Source organism: Haplochromis burtoni, unplaced genomic scaffold, assembly GCF_018398535.1.
Source record: "Haplochromis burtoni strain Fernald_Lab_line unplaced genomic scaffold, NCSU_Asbu1 Contig_235, whole genome shotgun sequence".
Classification (NCBI taxonomy): Eukaryota; Metazoa; Chordata; class Actinopteri; order Cichliformes; family Cichlidae; genus Haplochromis; species Haplochromis burtoni.
Window position 1 is genome coordinate 276,730 of NW_024582596.1, and position 19,671 is coordinate 296,400.

At 44.6% G+C, this 19,671-nt stretch overlaps 1 protein-coding gene across 3 annotated transcripts in view; it reads right to left on the minus strand.

The window, feature by feature from the left end:
* The window catches only part of smad10a (SMAD family member 10a), a 25,374-nt gene extending 5,831 nt beyond the window's left edge, over nt 1-19,543 (minus strand). The window contains exons 1-9 of one of the 3 annotated variants that reach the window (XM_042226927.1): nt 16,609-19,542; nt 8,204-8,279; nt 7,847-8,090; nt 3,755-3,929; nt 3,585-3,608; nt 2,174-2,359; nt 1,721-1,972; nt 837-938; nt 219-272 (exon numbers count right to left, since the gene is read on the minus strand). In XM_042226927.1, the coding sequence (XP_042082861.1) occupies nt 219-272; nt 837-938; nt 1,721-1,972; nt 2,174-2,359; nt 3,585-3,608; nt 3,755-3,929; nt 7,847-8,090; nt 8,204-8,279; nt 16,609-16,612 (1,117 nt within the window). In that variant the 5' untranslated portion in view covers nt 16,613-19,542. Of the gene's footprint in view, nt 1-218; nt 273-836; nt 939-1,720; nt 1,973-2,173; nt 2,360-3,584; nt 3,609-3,754; nt 3,930-7,846; nt 8,091-8,203; nt 8,280-16,608 lie in introns of all 3 variants that reach the window. The other 2 variants (XM_005937798.3, XM_042226928.1) reach the window with 2 other exon arrangements.
* Nucleotides 19,544-19,671: the final 128 nt, after the last annotated feature.

A 19,671-nucleotide genomic window follows, 5' to 3' on the forward strand; every position in this document is an offset into this window, starting at 1 on the left:
GTGTGTGTGTGTGTGTGTGTGTGTGTGTGTGTGTGTGTGTGGGGTCCATCTTACAGTGACCATTACAACCACAGAAACTGAAAAACTGCAGTGGACAAAAAAAACAACAACTAAGATGTCAAACTGACAAAAGACGAGCATCAAAGAAGTCTCCGTATGTAACCGCTGGGAATATTATCGGTGAACAGCCGTGTTCATATTGACAAATGGTGTCTAACCTGAATGACTGGACCCTGAAGGAGGGAAAGAGGTTGAGCTGTGATGCTGAGACCCTAAAAAGCAAAAAGATGAGTACATTAGTCTGGAGTGGGAAAAAAGTAGAACATTTGTAAGGCTGTGGCAGGCTGTGACGTTTCCACACTCGACCTTACGCTGAGACGTGTGGCTGTCCGGGGTGTGTGCATGACAATAAACATACAAATATACAAAAACATGATGACAGAAGTGCTGAACGTGAACGGAACATACAATCATGGTAAAAAGAAGGACACCTTCTTGCAATTTGAATATTTTACATATAAGGACAGAGTAAAAAAAACCTCCTAAAGTCATGCAGAAAATAGTTAAATCAAAAAAATAATGTGATGTCACATAAAGTAAGTTATTGTAAGTTATTGATTGTGAGCAAACCCCTCCCCCTCCCCAAATATTCAAGCACAGCACATTTGAAATGTGAGTTTTTGACCTGTGCATGTGACTGTGCACACACAGTGTCAGGCATCACAGCGTGCACACGCCCTGTGTGAGGCTTCATAAAGGTGGAAGTTCTGCAGCAGTGCATTCAAATATCAGAGTATCAGTGATCAGAACAGGACACATTGTGAAGCATTTCTTACAGTGATGGTTTGGAAGATGCAGAGGAGGCTGTTGGTGACCGCGCCCTTCCTGCTGGGGTCCAATGGGAGTGTAGGAGGCCGTGCTACTGCCTGTCCAAACAGCTGCGTCACAGGGAAGCAAAATCTGATTAGTGTTTTTGAAATAACGCGCTCAAATCTGAAATGAATGTATGCAAAAGTCAAATTAACCAGTGAATAAGTTACTAAACATCCGTTAGCTAAATGTGCAGAAGAAATCAGAAGCACCTTTGTTTGTTCTTTGCACTGCAAATTTATTTATAACCTGCATATAATCAGCACTAAGAATTCATTTGTAAATAAAACAAATATTATTTCCAATTAAAAATGATTATAACTCAGATATTTATCCAACATTTACTGTTTAAGTGCATGTTTGAAACTGAACAATCCTCCAGTCTGTAGTGGCTGTCAGACTAAGCTGACAAAAGACAAGACTATGGCCCCGCCCCTCCCTGAGCCTGGTTCTGCCGGAGGTTTCTTCCTGTTAAAAGGGAGTTTTTCCTTCCCACTGTCGCCAAAGTGCTGCTCATAGGGGGTCATATGATTGTTGGGTTTTTCTCTGTATCTATGAAGCGCCTTGAGGCGACTTATGTTGTGATTTGGCGCTATATAAATAAAACTGAATTGAATTGAATTAAGCAGCATCATGTTTACACTGTTTAGTGTCGAGCTCAGGAGCACATGCATGAAAAGATTGGTGTTAATGAATGAATCAAACCAGCTGACGTGTCCAGCACTAACCCACGGAAACAAATATGAATGATAACAAGTGCTTTTGGTTCTTTTATTACTGGGTGATCTGGCAACAGGACCAAGAGGCTTTGATTTGTAAGAAGTGTGTTAGTACAAGGACGTGAGCTCACTGTGGAATGAAGGCTGAGTCTGAGACTGCGTATTGCTGCTGTATCCATTCTGTCTATTCAAATGAGAGGGAGGTAGAGGGGGCTGCTGTGAGTGGGTGTGCTGCGAGGGATGCTGGGCAGCCTGCTGCTGAGAGGAAACCTGGGGTGGGCTTTGAGGTCGTTGTTGAATGACTTGAGCCTGTGGAGATGGAGTTTGGAGACAGCCATCACCATGACTGCCCTGCAGTGGCAGCATGGAGCCAGAGGCAGGCACTGGAAGACAAACAGAGGAGCACGTCGGACCTGGTTTACATGCTGTGACTGTTATCAACTATCTGCGGAGGAAAGATAGAAAGAAGCTTTGTCGTCCCTTAATATAAAGTTTGAGCAGTCCCAGTGTAAAACAAAAGTACACATGACAAGATATGAACATTGACAGGTTCATCAAACTGCGCTGAATAATGATCTGCTGACCTTTGGGTGACACAGCCAGGTTAGAGTATCTGGTAACAGGTGGGGGGCCGTGGGGTTCAGAAGGGGGCAGAAGGGGACTATAGTGGTCTGGAGCTGCTTGGTGGTCAGACAGAGGCATACCAGGCGGAAGGTCCATCTGTATACAATCAGGGATGTATTCTTCTTTGATTAGTCCGCTCGATGCAGCTGTGAGAGGCAGGAGGAGGTGAGGTCACACAAAGAGTCACAGCACTGATTTGTATCTAATGCTGATGGATGTATGAGTGCGAAGGAGAGTTCATATCAGACTACACCATGTAAGGGGTCACCTACCAAAGGCCTTCAATGATGTGAATGTACTTAATATTGTGACAGAAGTCAGTGTGACGTGGGCCTGTTCACTAGCAGACCACTGGTGTTTTCATTTAGCTGTTTAGTGTTCGTGTAAATCACACACATACATTCCTCTGCTCGTTTCCTCATTATTTAAAAATAAAGTTGTGATATTAGGAATAAAATGAGAGAAACAACAATGCTGTCGAGTGTTGCCAGGCTCTTTTTTCACGAAGGGACATAATTATCAGAGACGCTGCTCATGTGGGACAAATGCACACGAACAAATCTTTAACGCTGTTTTTTGCTTTCATTTACTAACACTTGCATTTATGTCATGAAACATGTTTGTTTAGTAATAATACATGATTGAGGGAGAACGTCCACATTCATGATTTCACATTCATGTGTAACATTTCTGATCACTGTCATGAGAATCGACCATAAACCTTAAAGTAAAAACATAAATGACTGGAACGGAGCAGCAGCGCCCAGCAGCTCATTTCCTTGGACTTGTTGGTCCGCTTGCCTGTCGATCCCGCGTATCTGTTCCACTAATGCTCGCGACACCGTTCAGGCAACAAAGTAACGTAACGACTGGTGGAACAAATTACTCAAATTACTGTCTCCTGGGAGGAATTAAGCAGTGATGGCAGAGGGAGCCAATCAGAATCAAGTGGAATTTGAATTGCTACGTTCTTACTGATTCCATCCCTACGTGTGACTTTCCCACAGATCCCGGGGTCATTTTAGTCCAGCCTCTCGGCAGCTTCGGTCGTCGCTGTGTAAATGTTTTTTGACTTCTCTGTCCCGGTTACAAAGAGATGTTTGAGAGTTCGAAGTGTGTGGTTGGCTGCGCAGCACAGAGTGACTCGGATGATGAGAACACGCACGCAGCTTTCTGTCAGTATCATTAGTTAGGTGGTGTCAACCACACGTCTGAGGAATACAGAGACTTCTTCTAGACTGCTCATTGCATATGAATACAAACAAATCTCGAGGTCCCCAGTTACAACATAAACATTTACTAAATGTATTTTGTCACAACTACATGTGGATTGGAAATGTTCATGCTGTGTTTCTGTGAAACAGAACTCACCTGTGTTTTGAAGGCTGAGACCAACTTTTAGAGAACAGGGACAGAATAAGAGAAACATTTTGACTGAAGACATCACAACAATATCTGTCATTCATGATGTCATAATGTCATTGCAGTTAAGGAGACCGTGGAGTCCACGTAAGAGCTGCTGAGGTAAAGCGTTGACCTACCGATGCCTGGTGACACCACCCTCTCATAATGGTAGGGGTTGACACACACGCTGTCATACTTGAGGTCAAAAGCATACTGGCAGAATTTGACATGCTTTAGTTCATTCTTGTGGAGGTCAGGCCAGCGCCACAGCCGTGCGTAAATCACATGAGGGAAGCCTTTCCTGCCTGCCACCTGAAGAGACAGCAAAGCAACATTACAGCAGTTCCAGTACAGTCTAAACCAGGAAGCCTGTTTTAGAGCTACGACAGGGAAGCTGTGAAGCGTAACAGGAAAACCTTTGTTGACTTCCTGCGTACAGCAGAGAATTGTTTGTGGATCTGTATACTGCTGTCTGAGTGACAGCGTTCAACAACAGTACAGATTAGCAGAGCAGAGCGCAGCTTCAACACGCATCTTAGTCCTATTGTCTCAGATTTTGGCCTCAACACTACACCACCCAAAATAAAACTACACCGACAATGGCCACCAGACTTCAAGGTGAAGTTAGATTTCACCACACAAGCCCTGCTTGCCTTGGTTACCATGATGGGAAGCCAGTGCTGCATACGCACTCATCCGCCACTTTGCATTGATATGTGTACACTGTGGTTGTGGAGGGCCGGACATGGTCGGCAAAAATGCTTCTTCAAACGTTTACACAAGGCTCAATTGTTACTAAAGGGTAAGATATCCCCACAAGACCACACCTGCACCACCACCAGCCTACACCACCGACGTAAGGCAGGATGGACCTGTGCTTTCATGTCATCCTTAGAGATGTTTGTGGAGAAAAAGTCCAGAAGCTCGGAAGTTTTTAAAAATACTACAACTATCGGACACCATCGGCCATGTTACGTTACGTCCCTTTAATCACCGCTCAGCCTCGTTCTGATGCTTGGTTGGAACTTGCAGGTCATCTTAGCCACATACCTAAATGCAGTTGCTGTCATGTGATTGGCTGATTATACAGTGGGATGCAAACGTTTGGGCAGCCTTGTTAATAGTCATTATTTGCCTGTTTAAATCGTTGGTTGTTACAATAAAAATGTCAGTTAAATATATCATATAGGAGACGCACACAGTGATATTTGAGAAGTGAGATGAAGTTTTAATTGTTTAAACAAAATCAGGCAGGTGCATAAATTTGGGTACCACAAAGAAATGAAATCAATATTTAGTAGATCTGCCGTCTGCAGAAACTCCAGCCTCTAAACGTTTCCTGTAGGCTCCGATGAGAGTCTGGATTGTGGTTGAAGGTATTTTGGACGATTCCTCTACAAAACATCTCTCGTTCATTCAGGTTTGGTGGCTTCCGAGCATGGACAGCTCTCTCTAACTCACAGCACAGATGTTCAATAATATTCAGGTCTGGGCTGAGATGAACGTTCCAGAACGTTGTTCTTGTTCCTCTGCAAGAAAGCTTTAGTGGATTTTGAGCAGTGTTTCGGTCGTTGTCTTGTTGAAAGATCCAGCCCCGGCGCAGCTTCAGCTTTGTCTCTGATTCTCCAGAATCTGCTGATACTGAGTGGAATCCATGTGTCCCTCAACTTTGACAGGATTCCCAGTCCCTGCACTGGCCACACAGCCCCACAGCATGATGGATCCACCACCATATTTTCCTGGAGGCAGCAGGTGTTTTTCTTGGACTGCTGTGTTCTGTTTCCTCCATGCATAACGCCCCTTGTTATGCCCAAATAACTCAATGTTAGTTTCCTCAGTCCACAGCACCTTATTCCAGAATGAAGCTGGTTTGTCCAAATGTGCTTCAGCAAACCTCAAGCGGCTCTGTTTGTGCTGTGGGCGGAGCAAAGGCTTCCTCTGCATCACTCTCACATACAGCATCTCCTTGTGTAAAGTGCGCCGAATGGTTGAACGATGCACATGATGATGATGTTGCAGGTCTTTGGTGCTGGTCTGTGGGTCGACTCTGACTGTTCTCACCGTTGCTTCTGTCTCTCCGAGATGTTTCTTGGTCTGCCACTTCCAGCCTTAACTTGAACTGAGCCTGTGGTCCATTGTCTCAATATGTTCCTAACTGTGGAAACAGACGGCTTGACTCTCTGAGGCAGCTTTCTGTGTCCTTCCCCTAAACCATGATGCTGAACAATCTTTGTCTTCAGGTCATTTGACAGTTGTTTTGAGACCCTGTGTTGCTGCTCTTCAGAGAAAATTAAACAATCCTTGCACACTTTCTGTAAATCCAATAAACTTCATCTCACTTCTCAAATATCACTGTGTGCGTCTCCTATATGATGTATTTAACTGACATTTTTTATTGTAACAACCAACGATTTAAACAGGCAAATAATGACTATTAACAAGGCTGCCCAAACGTTTGCATCCCACTGTAGATTTACAGCTGAATAGGTGTACCTAATAAAGTGGCTGATGACACTGTATGAAAAAACCTACAGAATTTTCTGACAGTTCAGGTTTTCACATAAAGGTCAGCTTTTAAATTGCAGCAAAGATCGGTAGGTAATTAGTCATGTAGACGGAGACAAACTCGCGGCCCGCGGCCCATTTGCAGCCCACGTCACCCCTACTTGCGGCCCGCAATTTAATACGGAATTTAATATGAAGGCAACAGGCAGAGTGTTACAGGCGGAGCCCTTTAAGAACGTAGCCTCATTCACAGTGTGGTCCGTGCTGCAGGGACAACGTGTGGGACCGCCTCTCCCATTGTGTGTGAGCGCGAGGAAGGGAGGAGAAGCAGAATCAGTACGAAGTGCTACCGACGAGAAAGATGGAAGCATGTAAATATAATAAAACCACTGCAGCCAAACAGAGAGCCTGACGAGCCCAGCTGTAAGTAAGCTGTTAAGACTCGACTGTACACCGTGTTCGTGTTTTCCTCCGAAACAATAAGCTCCGTTGGGCCAGCCTTTCAATGCCTCTCTCTGTCTCTGCTAGCAAAGTTGACCCAGACAGTAAAGCTAGTCAAGAGACCCCCTAACTCGATGTATTAGCCGGCGGTCCCTTTACTACGGTTCAGACCAGGCTGAGCTAACAAGAGAGTACAAACTGTGTTAGGTTAGTGAGAGTTATTCATAAAGAAAACAAAGATGGTCTATGTCTGCATTTTTACTTAGTTAAATACGAACAAAGTTATAGCAGAGGTGCTGCCACGTGTCTGTGCAGAAAGAGAGGACCAATTTGTTTATTTGGTAGTTCAACGAAAGGCTTCGGTTAGATAAGAGTGAGTTGAAAAAAGTTTGTCTTATTATACAATATTTAACCTCCTAGGACCTGAGCTCTACCACAGCAGCATTTTAATTTCTCTTTGATATTTGGGCTGACTGGGACCCGATGAATGTAAAAACAAAGAATTACCAGATTTTTGTTTCTAAGAAGAATGAGAGCCACATATGAGGATATTAGTTTAAGATTTCAGTAGGACAGCAGCAGCATAACATCCTCGTAAGTGCACATCAGGCCCTTGTAGAGCAAAATTGAGTATTTTGGTCTAAATAACCCACATATGTGGACCCAGGTCCTAGGAGGTTAAAATAAAGAAAAACACTGTTTTTGGACATAATTGTGGCTGTTTTCTTGTTCTAATTGAACACTTTAGTGTCCAACAAGACAACAGTGCCAGCAGCGGCCCCCAGCTCCTCTGAGTTGGAGACTCCTGCTCTGGATGCTTCATTCAAACCAGAGACCGACAACTTTCAAGGTCAATACAAACCAAACCAAGCAGGAAATGTGATGTGGGACGATTCCCCAAAGCAGAGCAAGACAAAGCCAATAGGATACAAAGAGTTGTTGCACAAAGGCATCAGGATTTTGGCAGAAAGTTTGTGACGTTGTAACACTAACATTTTGTCATTTTTTATGCCTACATGCTGTATGTGATAAACAGACAGTGAACCTGAATCGCACTGTCAGCCCTAAACAAAACGACTGCTGCACCAATAAACCTCAAAGCACTAATAATTGTGTATAGAATCACAGTTCAGTTGAATACTGACCACAGCAACTCTAACCCGCCGAGGAAATTTGTAAACATGAAATGAAAAAAGTGAAATCATTGATAAACATATGAATCATGCACAGAAAGATCAAAGCAGTGATCAAAGTGACGCCCTTCATGTTGCAGGTGGACTGACCTGCAGCCGTCCATCTAGAGTCCTCTGGATGGTGACACACTTGCTGGGATGAACACCATTGGTGGTGACGGCAGTGATGAGAGAGTCCAGCTCGTCCTTCTTCTCCTTTAGCTTCTTCACCAGACTCTCGATGGCGCGCTTAGCAAAGCCCTCGTTCTCCCCGCCCTGCCGGTGGCACATGAGGCTGTGGACGATGCTGAGGCAGGCATCGTTGCTGCTTGGTGGGTTTACTGACATGATGGTGCTGTCACAGGGCCAAAAATGGACATTTGTTCTACTTACTAGGCATGTGACAAAAAGCAGAGACATCTAAAGTTGATGGCAGCTAAAACATGGCGTCATTCCTGTGTTGCTTACCTGGTGTTAAGTTGGTCCACCAATGAGTGACCAGAAAGTTCACTGGCATCATGATGGCCCAGCTCTGAATCGTTCCCTGTTAGTGGAGCAAGAACACCAACACTTAGTGGATCCTAGTGAGGTCACGTACCCAATAGACTACTGTGCACGTTAGCATATGCTACTTCCGGTGTGGAAACTCCTGTGGGGAGCTTTGTTTCCGGTGTCCTATTCGCGCCTGGTTTACGGTCCAAAACAAGTTAAGCAAATGAATGAATCAAGCGGCGATTTACATTTCTATAGATGTCTCGGGCATTTACCCAATATATCTGTAAATGATGTTCATCGACTTGTCGATATTTTCCCCGCGCCTCAGAGCAAAAGAGAAAAGGATTCAAATGTTATATTTCTCAGCTGTCCCTCGTTTATCGCGGGTGTTATGTTCTAAAAATAACCAGCGAGAGGTGAAATCAAGGAGCCAATTTTATTTTTTGACGGTGCAAAACGTTTGGTGGACATCGTGGACATACAGCACTTCAGAGTCACACTGCTAGCATCGATGCAGCGATTCTGTACAGGAGAGACGTCACGGAGGAGATCGTCTGCAGCGATCAGGACGCAGGACACAATGTGACGTAAAAATAAGCAAACTTGCACTAAACAATCTGCGAAACAGCGAGGTGAAAGGTGAACCGCGTTATAGCGAGGGACCGCTGTAATCTTGAAGGTAAGTCACAACATACCCTTCGTAAATACTAATGTATAGAAACCGTTACCAGCAATCATTCATTTTTGTGTGGCTTTTTTCACGGTTTGTTAACATGCTGTGTAGGTGTGTACTTGACTAGCTGATCTCGACATAACGGGAAACATCTGGTTTGACTATTCTTCACCTGTAGTTTGAATGCTGAACATTTGCCTGTTTAAATCATGAGACCAGTCACTACACAGAGATGTGCTTCTGAATGTGGACGATGTGTCTTCTGCTGCAGTGATGCAGTTCTGCTTGTGTTGAGTGATGTAAACAACTGATCGATCTAAACGCTTTAAACGTCAAAATTGATCATTAGATTTTTTATGACACAGCAGCGGTGAGTGTTCCCACCTTCTGCTCTTTGTAACTTAACGCGATCTTTCCGTTTTCGAGTTTTGGACATGATTTTGGAGGATATCTTCGCAGTAGCGATTGACCGCAAAGTAAAGCTACCGGAAATGTACAACCCCACATCCGGTCTCAAACCAGGAAGTTAGCATTTTCTCGTGCACAGGGTCTATAGTCACTAAAGATGAAGAAGGTGTTTCTCAGGCTGGGATTTTGTCTCCTCCCAGTCCTGAACTAGGGATTGTTTACAGATATGAATGTGAATAAGAACTGTTAACCACTACAGCACTGAGCCACCGCTACTCTGCCTCGTCCTCAAATTATCCCATTCACAAGATTTTCAGAAAACTTGACCTCTGACCTTGATCTTGAGGTCGAGGTCACTGAAATTCAAACTGATCTGAGATTTTCAGTGGACGCAACTATGGTAGAAATGTTGAAATCCTATGTCACCTCATTCTTGAGTCACAGACTTGACTGACGATAACACCCCATCAGCTTTTTCTGCCCGAGGGTTGAAAAGGCTCCACGAGGCAGCCGGGCCACAAAGAGCTGGTTACTCTTCCTAAATCCTTTATTCCCGTCTGGATAAAAGCATAACAGGACGAAGTGAATTAAGCTGCCTTTGGCCTCATTAGCAAATGGAAAAGAGTGAAATGCTAATAGCTCCAGTGTGGGGCAGCTATAGGTAGACTAACCTATGGCAGGAAGGCAAGGTTAGGGAGCAGACAGGAAGTGTGGATAGATAATGCTGAGCTTTGTCTCTGATGCCAACACTGCAATACAAACTGCAAGTGCCTTTAAGTTAACACTGTCACGGCTGGCGGGGTGAGCCGTGTGGTGTTGGAGGAAAAGGGGGACCCAAAATGCGGCAGTGACTGATGATTCGAGTGATGTTTATTTACAAGTGGTGGAGTGGCAAAAACAGGCAGTGAGGCATGACAAAACAACTGAAGAAACCTAAACTGGGAGAACTAAATGACAAACCTGAGACCATACAAAAGGGGTGCGGGGCAGAGAGACGCAGCGACAGGAACGGAACACCATAGAACGCAGACGAGCCGACAACGAACACAGACCGACACCCACTATATACACACACAAGGTAATCAGGTAATCACACACAGGAGGGAAGAACAGCTGAACCTAATACACATGAGGACCGGAGGAGACAAGCTGAACACAATGACAACAGACACAGACTTTCAGAACAAAACAGGAAATCTAGGACCCGAACCGGACACAAGGGAGGAGGACACAGAATAACTAGAACAGAGGAAAATAATCACAAAACGCTGGGTCAACGACCCAGGACCATGACAAACACACTCTAAAGGCAAAGCTAGCTGTGAGGGCACACTGAGGTATGAAGGTACATATGATGCAAAATGTGAACATTTGTCAAATAAAATGTGAGGACTGTTATGGGCTCAAAATGTGGTCATAAATATTTTGTATGTGTAAAAAAGATTTGTGTGTGTGGAAAAAAAGCGCCCCTCCGACAGCCAAACCCATCTGTTCTCTGATTGGATTGTTACATTTGTGATTGACATGACATTGACCAATCAGATGAAAGGAAGAAAAATAGGGTCAAAATCCGTACTTGTAACTTGCAGGGTTTTTTTCTAAGTCCACACACAAATCTTTTTTAAATTCAAATTCAAATTTTATTTGTCACGTACACAGTCATACACAGTACGATATGTAGTGAAATGCTTGGACAACTGCTCGTGACCTAAAGAAAACAAAAAAGGAAAAGGCTATGAATAAGATAGGAAATAAATATGAAAAATTAAAAAGGGTAAATTTAACTAGGAAGGAATAAAATATAAATTAAGGTTAAAAATGAAATAACTGTACAACACAAATTAGAATGAAGGGTAAATTTAACTGGGAGAATAAGATAAAATATATAAATTAAAGTTGAAAATAAAATAACTGTACAACAAAATAACAATACACAATATAGAACTATATAAGAATGTATGAAGAAATCTAAATATAAATAAATATATACACAATAACAGCAGCTGTACAAGTATTAACCGGAAATGAAGAATATAGTGACCAGTGTTGTGCAAAAACAAAGTCCAGAAAGTCCAGTGTGTGTGTAAGAACCATATGTGTGGGTCAGTACTGTGTGGTGGTGTGATTGAGAGACCGTATCGCCTGCGGGAAGAAGCTCCTCCTCAGTCTCTCTGTGTTGGTCTTCAGGGAGCGGAATCGCTTTCCTGACCTCAGCAGAGAGAACAGTCTGTTGTTGGGATGGCTGAGGTCCTTCACCATCTTCCTGGCCTTGGTCCAGCACCGCCTGCTGTAGATTGAGTGCAGGTCAGGGAGCTCGGAGCGGATGGTGCGCTCAGCTGACCGCACAACCCTCTGTAGAGCTCGTCTGTCCTGCATGGTGCTGTTCCCGAACCAGGTTAAGATGTTTCCCGCCAGGATGCTCTCTATGGTGCACGAGTAAAAGTTCCTGAGCACCTTGGAGGGCAGTTGGAAGTCTCTCAAGCGTCTGAGGTGGTAGAGACGCTGTCGGGCCTTTTTCACCACGGTGTTGATGTGACAGGACCATGACAGGTCCTGCGTGATGTGAACTCCGAGGTATTTGAAGCTGTCCACTCTCTCCACTGGGCACTCGTTGATGACGGGGGTCTGGTAGTTCCTCTCCTGCTTAGTGCTGAAGTCCACTATCAGCTCCTTTGTCTTACTGACGTTTAGAAGGAGGTTGTTCCTCTGGCACCAGTTCTCCAGATTCCTAATCTCCTTCAGGTAGGCCGTCTCGTTGTTATCAGAGATCAGGCCCACCACGACGGTGTCGTCAGCAAACTTGATGATGGTGGTGGAGCTGGTAGTGGCCACACAGTCATATGTGTACAAAGAGTACAGCAGGGGGCTCAGAACACACCCCTGGGGGGCTCCAGTGCTGAGAGTGGTGGAGGCTGAGACATGTCCGCCCATCCTTACTGCCTGTGGTCTGCCAGTTAGGAAGTTGGAGATCCACTGACACATAGATGAGCTGAGTCCCAGATGCTCCAGCTTGGTGGTGAGTGTGGAGGGAATTATGGTGTTAAATGCAGAGCTGTAGTCTATGAAGAGCATTTTAACATAATTCCCCCTTCTAGTGTCCAAGTGAGTGAGTGATGTGTGGAGGAGATGAGAGATGGCATCGTCTGTGGAACGATTTGGACGGTAAGCGAACTGTAGTGGGTCCAGTGTGTCTGGTAGTGAAGAAATGATGAAGTCTCTGACCAGGCGTTCAAAGCACTTCATCACTACTGAGGTGAGGGCTACAGGGCGATAGTCATTGAGAGAAGCAGGGTGGGGTTTCTTCGGGACAGGAACAATGATGGACTCTTTGAAGCATGTGGGGATCACCGACTGAGATAAAGAGATGTTGAATATCTCAGTGAACACAGGAGCTAGCTGGTATGCGCAGTCTCTGAGGATACGACCTGGGATGCCGTCTGGTCCTGCTGCTTTCCTGGTGTTCACTCTCTTGAAGGCTCTCCTTACTTCATGCTCGGAGATGACGAGCACGTTTCCGGTGCTGGCAGTATCTTCCTGTCTGCAGCCGTTAGCGCCGCTAACACTAGCATTGTTGGAGACCTTAGCTGCAGCCTCGAAGCGAGCATAGAAAGTGTTCAGCTCGTCTGCCAGAGTCACGGCCGCGTTCGTCATACCGGTTGTTGGTGCTTTATAGTCCGTTATTGTCCTTAGTCCCCGCCACAGGCTCCTAGAGTCACTCTGTTGGAGTTGTGACTCTAGTTTCCTCCCGTAGCGCTGCTTCGCCTCTTTCACCGCCCTCCGCACGTTATATGACGCGGCTTTGTACGGGTCCATGTCCCCCGTCATGAGTCCCGTGTTGTAGGCAGCGGTGCGGGATCTCAGAGCGTCGCGGATGGTTTTATCCACCCACGGCTTCTGGTTGGGAAACGTTGTGATAGTCTTTGTCTCCACGGTATCATCCGCTAGTTTCCCGATGAATCCCACAACCGCTTCCGTAAACACGTTGACGTCATCGTCGGAGCTGTTTCTGAACATGCCCCAGTCTGCGTCATCGAGTGCGTCCTGTAACGCGGCCACCGATTGATCCGTCCAGCGCGCGACCTTCCTCTGAACCGGAACTTCCTGTTTCAGCCTTTGTTTGTATTTTGGCATGAGGAAGATGGCGGCGTGATCAGATTTGCCAAACGGAGGGCGGGATTGTGCCTTGTAGCCTTGTATGCCTTACACATACAAATCTTTTTTACGCACACACAAATCTTTTTTACAAGTACAAAATATTTATGACCACATTTTGAGCCGATAGACTGTATTTTGACATTGTTCACACGCGTGTTTTTAATTTGCAGTTGCAGAAAAATATTCACAAATGTGCAGACTGATATCTTCACAAAGCCAGAGGCTTTAATTGAATAATTCTAATTTTCTTCATCTTAATAAACGTTAGCACATTAGCACTGAGTAAATCCACACAGACATCAGAAATCCGTGATCAGGGAGAACATACAGAGAACAGCAGAGACGGTGGAGGCACAGACGTGTCCACGTTCCTGTCTCCGTCCTTTTAGGATTCTGTGATGGTGGAGGATAGTTTGCTTCCCACTGACAGCATTGGGAGGCAAACCATCTTCCACCATCATTGGACCTGCTCAGGTGATTAATAACTAATTATTAATTCATATATTTACATCATTTTAGACACTTTGTGTTAAAAAGCACGATGACAGCCACAGACATTTTGAAACCAACTTTGTGGTCTGACTGGTTCTGTCTGATCTTTACTGTACTAACCACGGGTCTGTTGTGTGTCACCCAGCTTCCTCATCAGCCATCTACTACAGATGATGATCAAGTATGTGATCATTACTACAATAGAACCTCAGAAATATGCAAAACCATAGGTGATTGTTCATGTTTATGTGGTTTGGCATGCATTCTTTTTTCCTTTTAAACAACAATAACAAAGTTTTAACAAGCCGTTTAACAACATTCATTTACTTAAATCATTGCAAAGTTCCCTGATGTGATTCATGGATTTCATCTGCATGAAATTTCATTAGAAATCAAATCAATCTGCTGCATGACACCAACTTGGCACAGTTGCCTTTTAGCATAATAAACATGGGCCAATCAGCATGAAGGTACTGAGGGAGACTGGTTTCAGAGGTGAAGTAACGGTCCTCTTTTACTGCCAAGCTGGGTCAAACTGAGGCATATCCAAGCTGTCACAGCAGCATACTGATCAGTGCATTTATGCTATATAGCTAGCTAGCTAACATTGTTTCTTCATTCATGCTTTTTTTGCTGCTGCATCTAATTAGAAGTGCAATGATGTCCTCATTAATCAGAGTGCTAATGTACTAAAAGAAAGCTCTGAACAAACTTACCATGGCTCTGTGTGCATTGTGATTGTGAATCAGGCATGGGGAAAGAGGACAGCACTCCTTTGGCTCTTTTCCACTAGTGCCTACTTGGTTTGACTCGATTTATTGATGTGGTACTCAACTGTAATGTCACTTTTTTCCAAAATACTATTTCGAGTTTATTCTTTTTTTTTTTTTTTTTTTTTTGGGGGGGGGGATCTGGCCCTAATGCTCTGTTGCAGATTAGAGTGGACTTCAGCAAAACATCTTCCTCTCTCTGCTTCTTGGGGGGAGGAGGGAACAGAGAACGTGTCCCCAGAGTGCTCAGGGCCTGGATCTCTGTGAGTGCTGCCCACTGAGCCGCAGCACCACAGTTCCTAAGTCCCTGTGGAGGGTGGGATGCACCAAAACTTCCATCGGTGGTTGTCTAATGAGCTGCCAATGTTTTCCTTTCGTACAGACACCTGGGCATCATTTTTGTCTCCAAGGATATCCATGTCAACATCATCCCCCTTGTCTTCTCCGCATCCCTCTTTCCAGTCAAGAAGCCGGTTGAAGAGAGGAGGAAATTCAGCCTCCGGGACCAGGATTCTGGGAGTGATGCCAGTGTGTGCCTGACACGATACAGATGCAGAGGGGATGGGTAGTTTCCCCAAGACAGTCAACCCACAACAGCTGGGTGAGGGCAGGATGCGACATCCTTAACCTTCCCACCACCAGCGTTCCCCTGAGAGGATCCAATGTGAGCCATACCCACTAATGCTCAGCTTTGACAGCTAACAATAGCTACACAGTCACAAGCTCACTTGAGGTGCTAGCTTTAAAACCGCTTACTAAAAACAATATACTGTGACGAAAAAATATAATTCCAGTGTAGGAACATTTGTGAAAGCGGAAAAACCCACGTTCATGGACCTGCATCAACAAGCACTGGATAAACTTGGTCGGGGACCACTGAGGAGGTCTAGTGATCTTCATGGGGAAGAAGGAATGCCTGGTGTGGCCACTAAAAAAAGGGGGTTGGGGACCCCCTGTCCTTGAAGCGACTGGTTTGTCTTAGCCTGGCGTGGTAGACCGTGACTGGTCACACCAGAGGGCGCTTCCCACAGTGAGATACCAAGCAAGATACCAAAGGTAAAAAAGAACTACAACTTTACAGACTGAAGTGTAACAACATAGGGAAGTAAATGTCATGCAGCATTTTGTAACAAAGCAAAATATAGTCATATAGAATTACCTCAAGGTTCATACTTTAAAACTGTACAGCACAGTCTTGTGAATGTTTCTTTGCACCTTTTTTGCAAACACATATGCGAACTTTGAAATATCTGCTATTTGCTTTAAAATGAAATGCACAGTGTGTTCTGCGCACAGTTTCTAAGCGTGTGGAGAAGGTAGGATATTGTAATGTAATACGGCCTTTTACTATAGCCTAACTCATGGAAAGAATACAGGCAGCCGCTGCTTTTAGTGACTGCTATACTTTCCTAACCGCACACACACTTCCCTAAACATGCTGTTCATGAAACAGGAGCACCAATCTAATACTCGCAATGCAAAATCACAGTGGAATGGACACGGCCACGCCAAACTGACCGTGTCCTATGTGCTTTACAAAACCTGAACAGTTTCCAGGCCATTCATTCCAGTCAGTGACATTCCGCACATCCCGAAACCTGCTGCCTCGACATGCCCAGCTGATATAATACAGATATAAATATGAAGGTTATTTACATTTTCCACTTAAACTTTACCAATAAGATTGGACATATTTGAACGCTGGAACCGGAAAACGGACGATACAACACCGGTCAGTATGTACCAAACGGGACAGTAGAAAGAGCAGTTGTTGCAGATTAAAAGCAACAATTTAGCAAGCTAACTTGACTCTTCCTCACGCTTTCGTAACAGCAATGACGAAAAATAGAATAAAAGATAGAGAAACTATTTCTACTTACACATCAGCCAAAGTAGAGAAGAACTTGGACAGAACGATCGCTGAGCTATTCGACAATTGCCTCAAGTGTTGCACTCCGACAGCTCTGCGTGCTGTGTCTGCTGCCCAGAGCTGCCGTTTGTGTTTATAGCGATTTTTGTTAGATCTGAGTGTCTCGCTGTGTTCACGGGGGGGGATTTCTCTGTGAATTCCTGTAGTGGAGAAAGCCAGCGTTTCTCAGAGGCTCTACTGCGCTAGCTTGATGTTTCTCAGTTGTTTCATCCCTTTATCAGACCCACTGTCTCCTCGTGCATCTTGCCCCTTCCTCTCGTGCACGCCACAATAACAATAGCTGGGAGACGACGTGCGCGTCAGTGTCTCGACACGCCGCAGCCAATCGGCGGTCAGGTGTCACAGGGCACGCACCTCTCGGCCAATCGCGCCGCGGTTCTCACAGCAGGACCGCTAGCCACGAACTGTCTGGTTCGCCTAGATTGGCCCGCGAGACTGTTTTTCTAAAGTGGCGCCGCTGAGGATTAGCCCCGAGTCACCACCACCAACTGGAACGGCACGGCTCGGTATTTGAGCACGACTCCAGCTCACACTGAATACATCAACAACGCATGTTAGTTCACTGACACGTCATTTACATGTGCAACAGCACAACTTTGGCCTTCTAGCAGCAAAAACAGGGAAAATGGCACTCGGAGAATCCTTACACGAAGACTGCGGTAACGTCCGTGGGGGGAGGGGGCTATGCCATGATCGTTTTAAATCAGATGTGACCCTTCTAATGAAAATTTGATTAGATACTGTCTCCCAATAACAAGCCAGAGGTGCTGAGATTGTTGCAGAAGAATGGACTCAGTGAAACATTCACAGTCCAAACAACATTTTTGTTTCCAAAATGTCAGATCTGTGAACACCACGCATTTCTCCCAATACGGTGACGATTTGGTAAAAATACAGACAACTAAAGACACTACGCTCTACAGGTACATTTGCATTTAAGTGTCTTTAAGTATTTAATGTGTCTATAGCTGAACATACAATTCAACGTGTACAGAGAGTTTACCTTCCACAAGTAAGTTTCTACTCTGGTTTAAACAAAACAGTCCCTCTAAGTACTTAACAATACGCGTCTGCTTTGAAACTACTCCAGGACAAACAGCCACAACATTAAGGGAACAAGCACTGTGCTTGTGTAACTGCAGGACAAATAAGAGGCAGCGAAACAAACTACTCGGATCACATCAGCACAGAGAGCCAGTAGTTTACATTTGGGGCTTTTCTGATACAAAGTCTTATAATAAATTACATTATGTTCAGGTTTATTTTAGGAAAATGTTTGGATTAAAATACAGCCTTTAAAGGACATTAGTCATGTTGCATAGGAAAAGGTCCTGAAGCCAATGACCTCCATGTGCCTCCAGCAGCAACCCAAGAAACTGTCCATCACATCTTCTCTCTTGCATGTTGTTACAGGAGCAACATTTCTAACATTGCCGTCATGGATAGAAGTATTTACTGTACATTACATGGAGAAACGTTCTGAGCCACCTACATATTACACTTGGAGGGAGCTGTAACAACTTTTTCTGATTTTGGTTCTGTAATTCACCACAATGCATTTTAATTAACTTGGATGCAGCTGAAGTGCAGACTTTCAGCTGTAATTCAGTGGGTTGAACAAAATGATTGCAGAAAAATGAAACGACCTGGATCTTTTTTTAAAACACAATCCCTTCATTTCAGGGGCTCAAAAGGACAAATTAAATAACTGAAAGTAAAATGTTCACTTGTAATACTTGGTTGAAAGCTCTTTGCTGACACTGACAGCCTGAAGTCTGGACTCGTGGACATCACCACATGATGGTTTCCTTCTGTTTAATGCTGCCAGGCCGTCACTGCAGCAGCTTTCAGTTGCTGTTTGTTTGTGGGCCTTTCTGTCTCAGGTTCAGTCTTCAGTAAGTGAAATGCTCAGCTGGGTTAGGATCAGGTGATTGACTTGGCCATTTAAGAATATCCCACTGTTTTGCTTTAATAAACTGGGTTGTTTTGGGTCATTGTCCATCTGAACTATGGAACATTCAGTTTGACTGCATTTAGCTGGATGTGAGCAGACAGGCTGTCTCTGAACACCTCAGAGTTCACGCTGCTGCCTCTGTCCTGTGTCACATCATTAATAGACGCCAGTGTCCCAGTGCCACTGGCAGCCATGCACACTCGAGCCATCACACTGTGTTTTACAGATGATGTGGTATGTTTTTGATCACGAGCTGTTCCACACCTTCGTCATACTGTTTTCTTGCCATCGTTCTGGTTGATCTTGGTTTCATCTGTCCAAAGGATGTTTTTCCACAACTGTGCTGGCTTTTTCAGTTCTTTTTGTTTAATCAAAGTCCAGTCTAGCCTTTCTATTCTTGAGGCTTATGGTCGACCTGCACCTTGCAGTGAACCCTCTGCATTTAGACTTGGACATCGATACAGCTACCTCTCCTGGAGAGTGTTGTTCACCTGGTTGTGATGGGGTTTCTCTTCACCGTGGAAATGATTCTGTGATCATCCACCACTGCTGTCTTCTGTGGACGTCCAGGTCTTTTTGTGTTGCTGAGTTCACCAGTGCTTTCTTTCTTTCTCAGGATGTACAATCTGAAGATTTTGCCACTCCTAATATTGTAGCAATTTCTCAGATGAGTTTTTTCTGTTTCCAGTTTAAGTACGGCCTGTTTCACCTGCATGTAGAGCTCCTTTGACCACATGTTGTCTTCCAAATGCAAACACCGCACCTCAAATCAACTCCAGGCCTTTTATCTGCTTAATTGATAATGACATAACGAAGGAATCACCCACATTTGTCCAATTACTTTTGGTTCGTTTAAAAAGCAGGTGGCACATGTTAAGGAGCTGAAACTCCTAAACCAGGGGCGTCGAACTCCAGGCCTCGAGGGCCGGTGTCCTGCAAGTTTTAGATCTCACCCTGGGTCAACACACCTGAATCAAATGATTATTTCATTACCAGTTTCTGGAGAACTTCAAGACATGTTGAGGAGGTCATTTAGCCATTTCAATCAGCTGTGTTGGT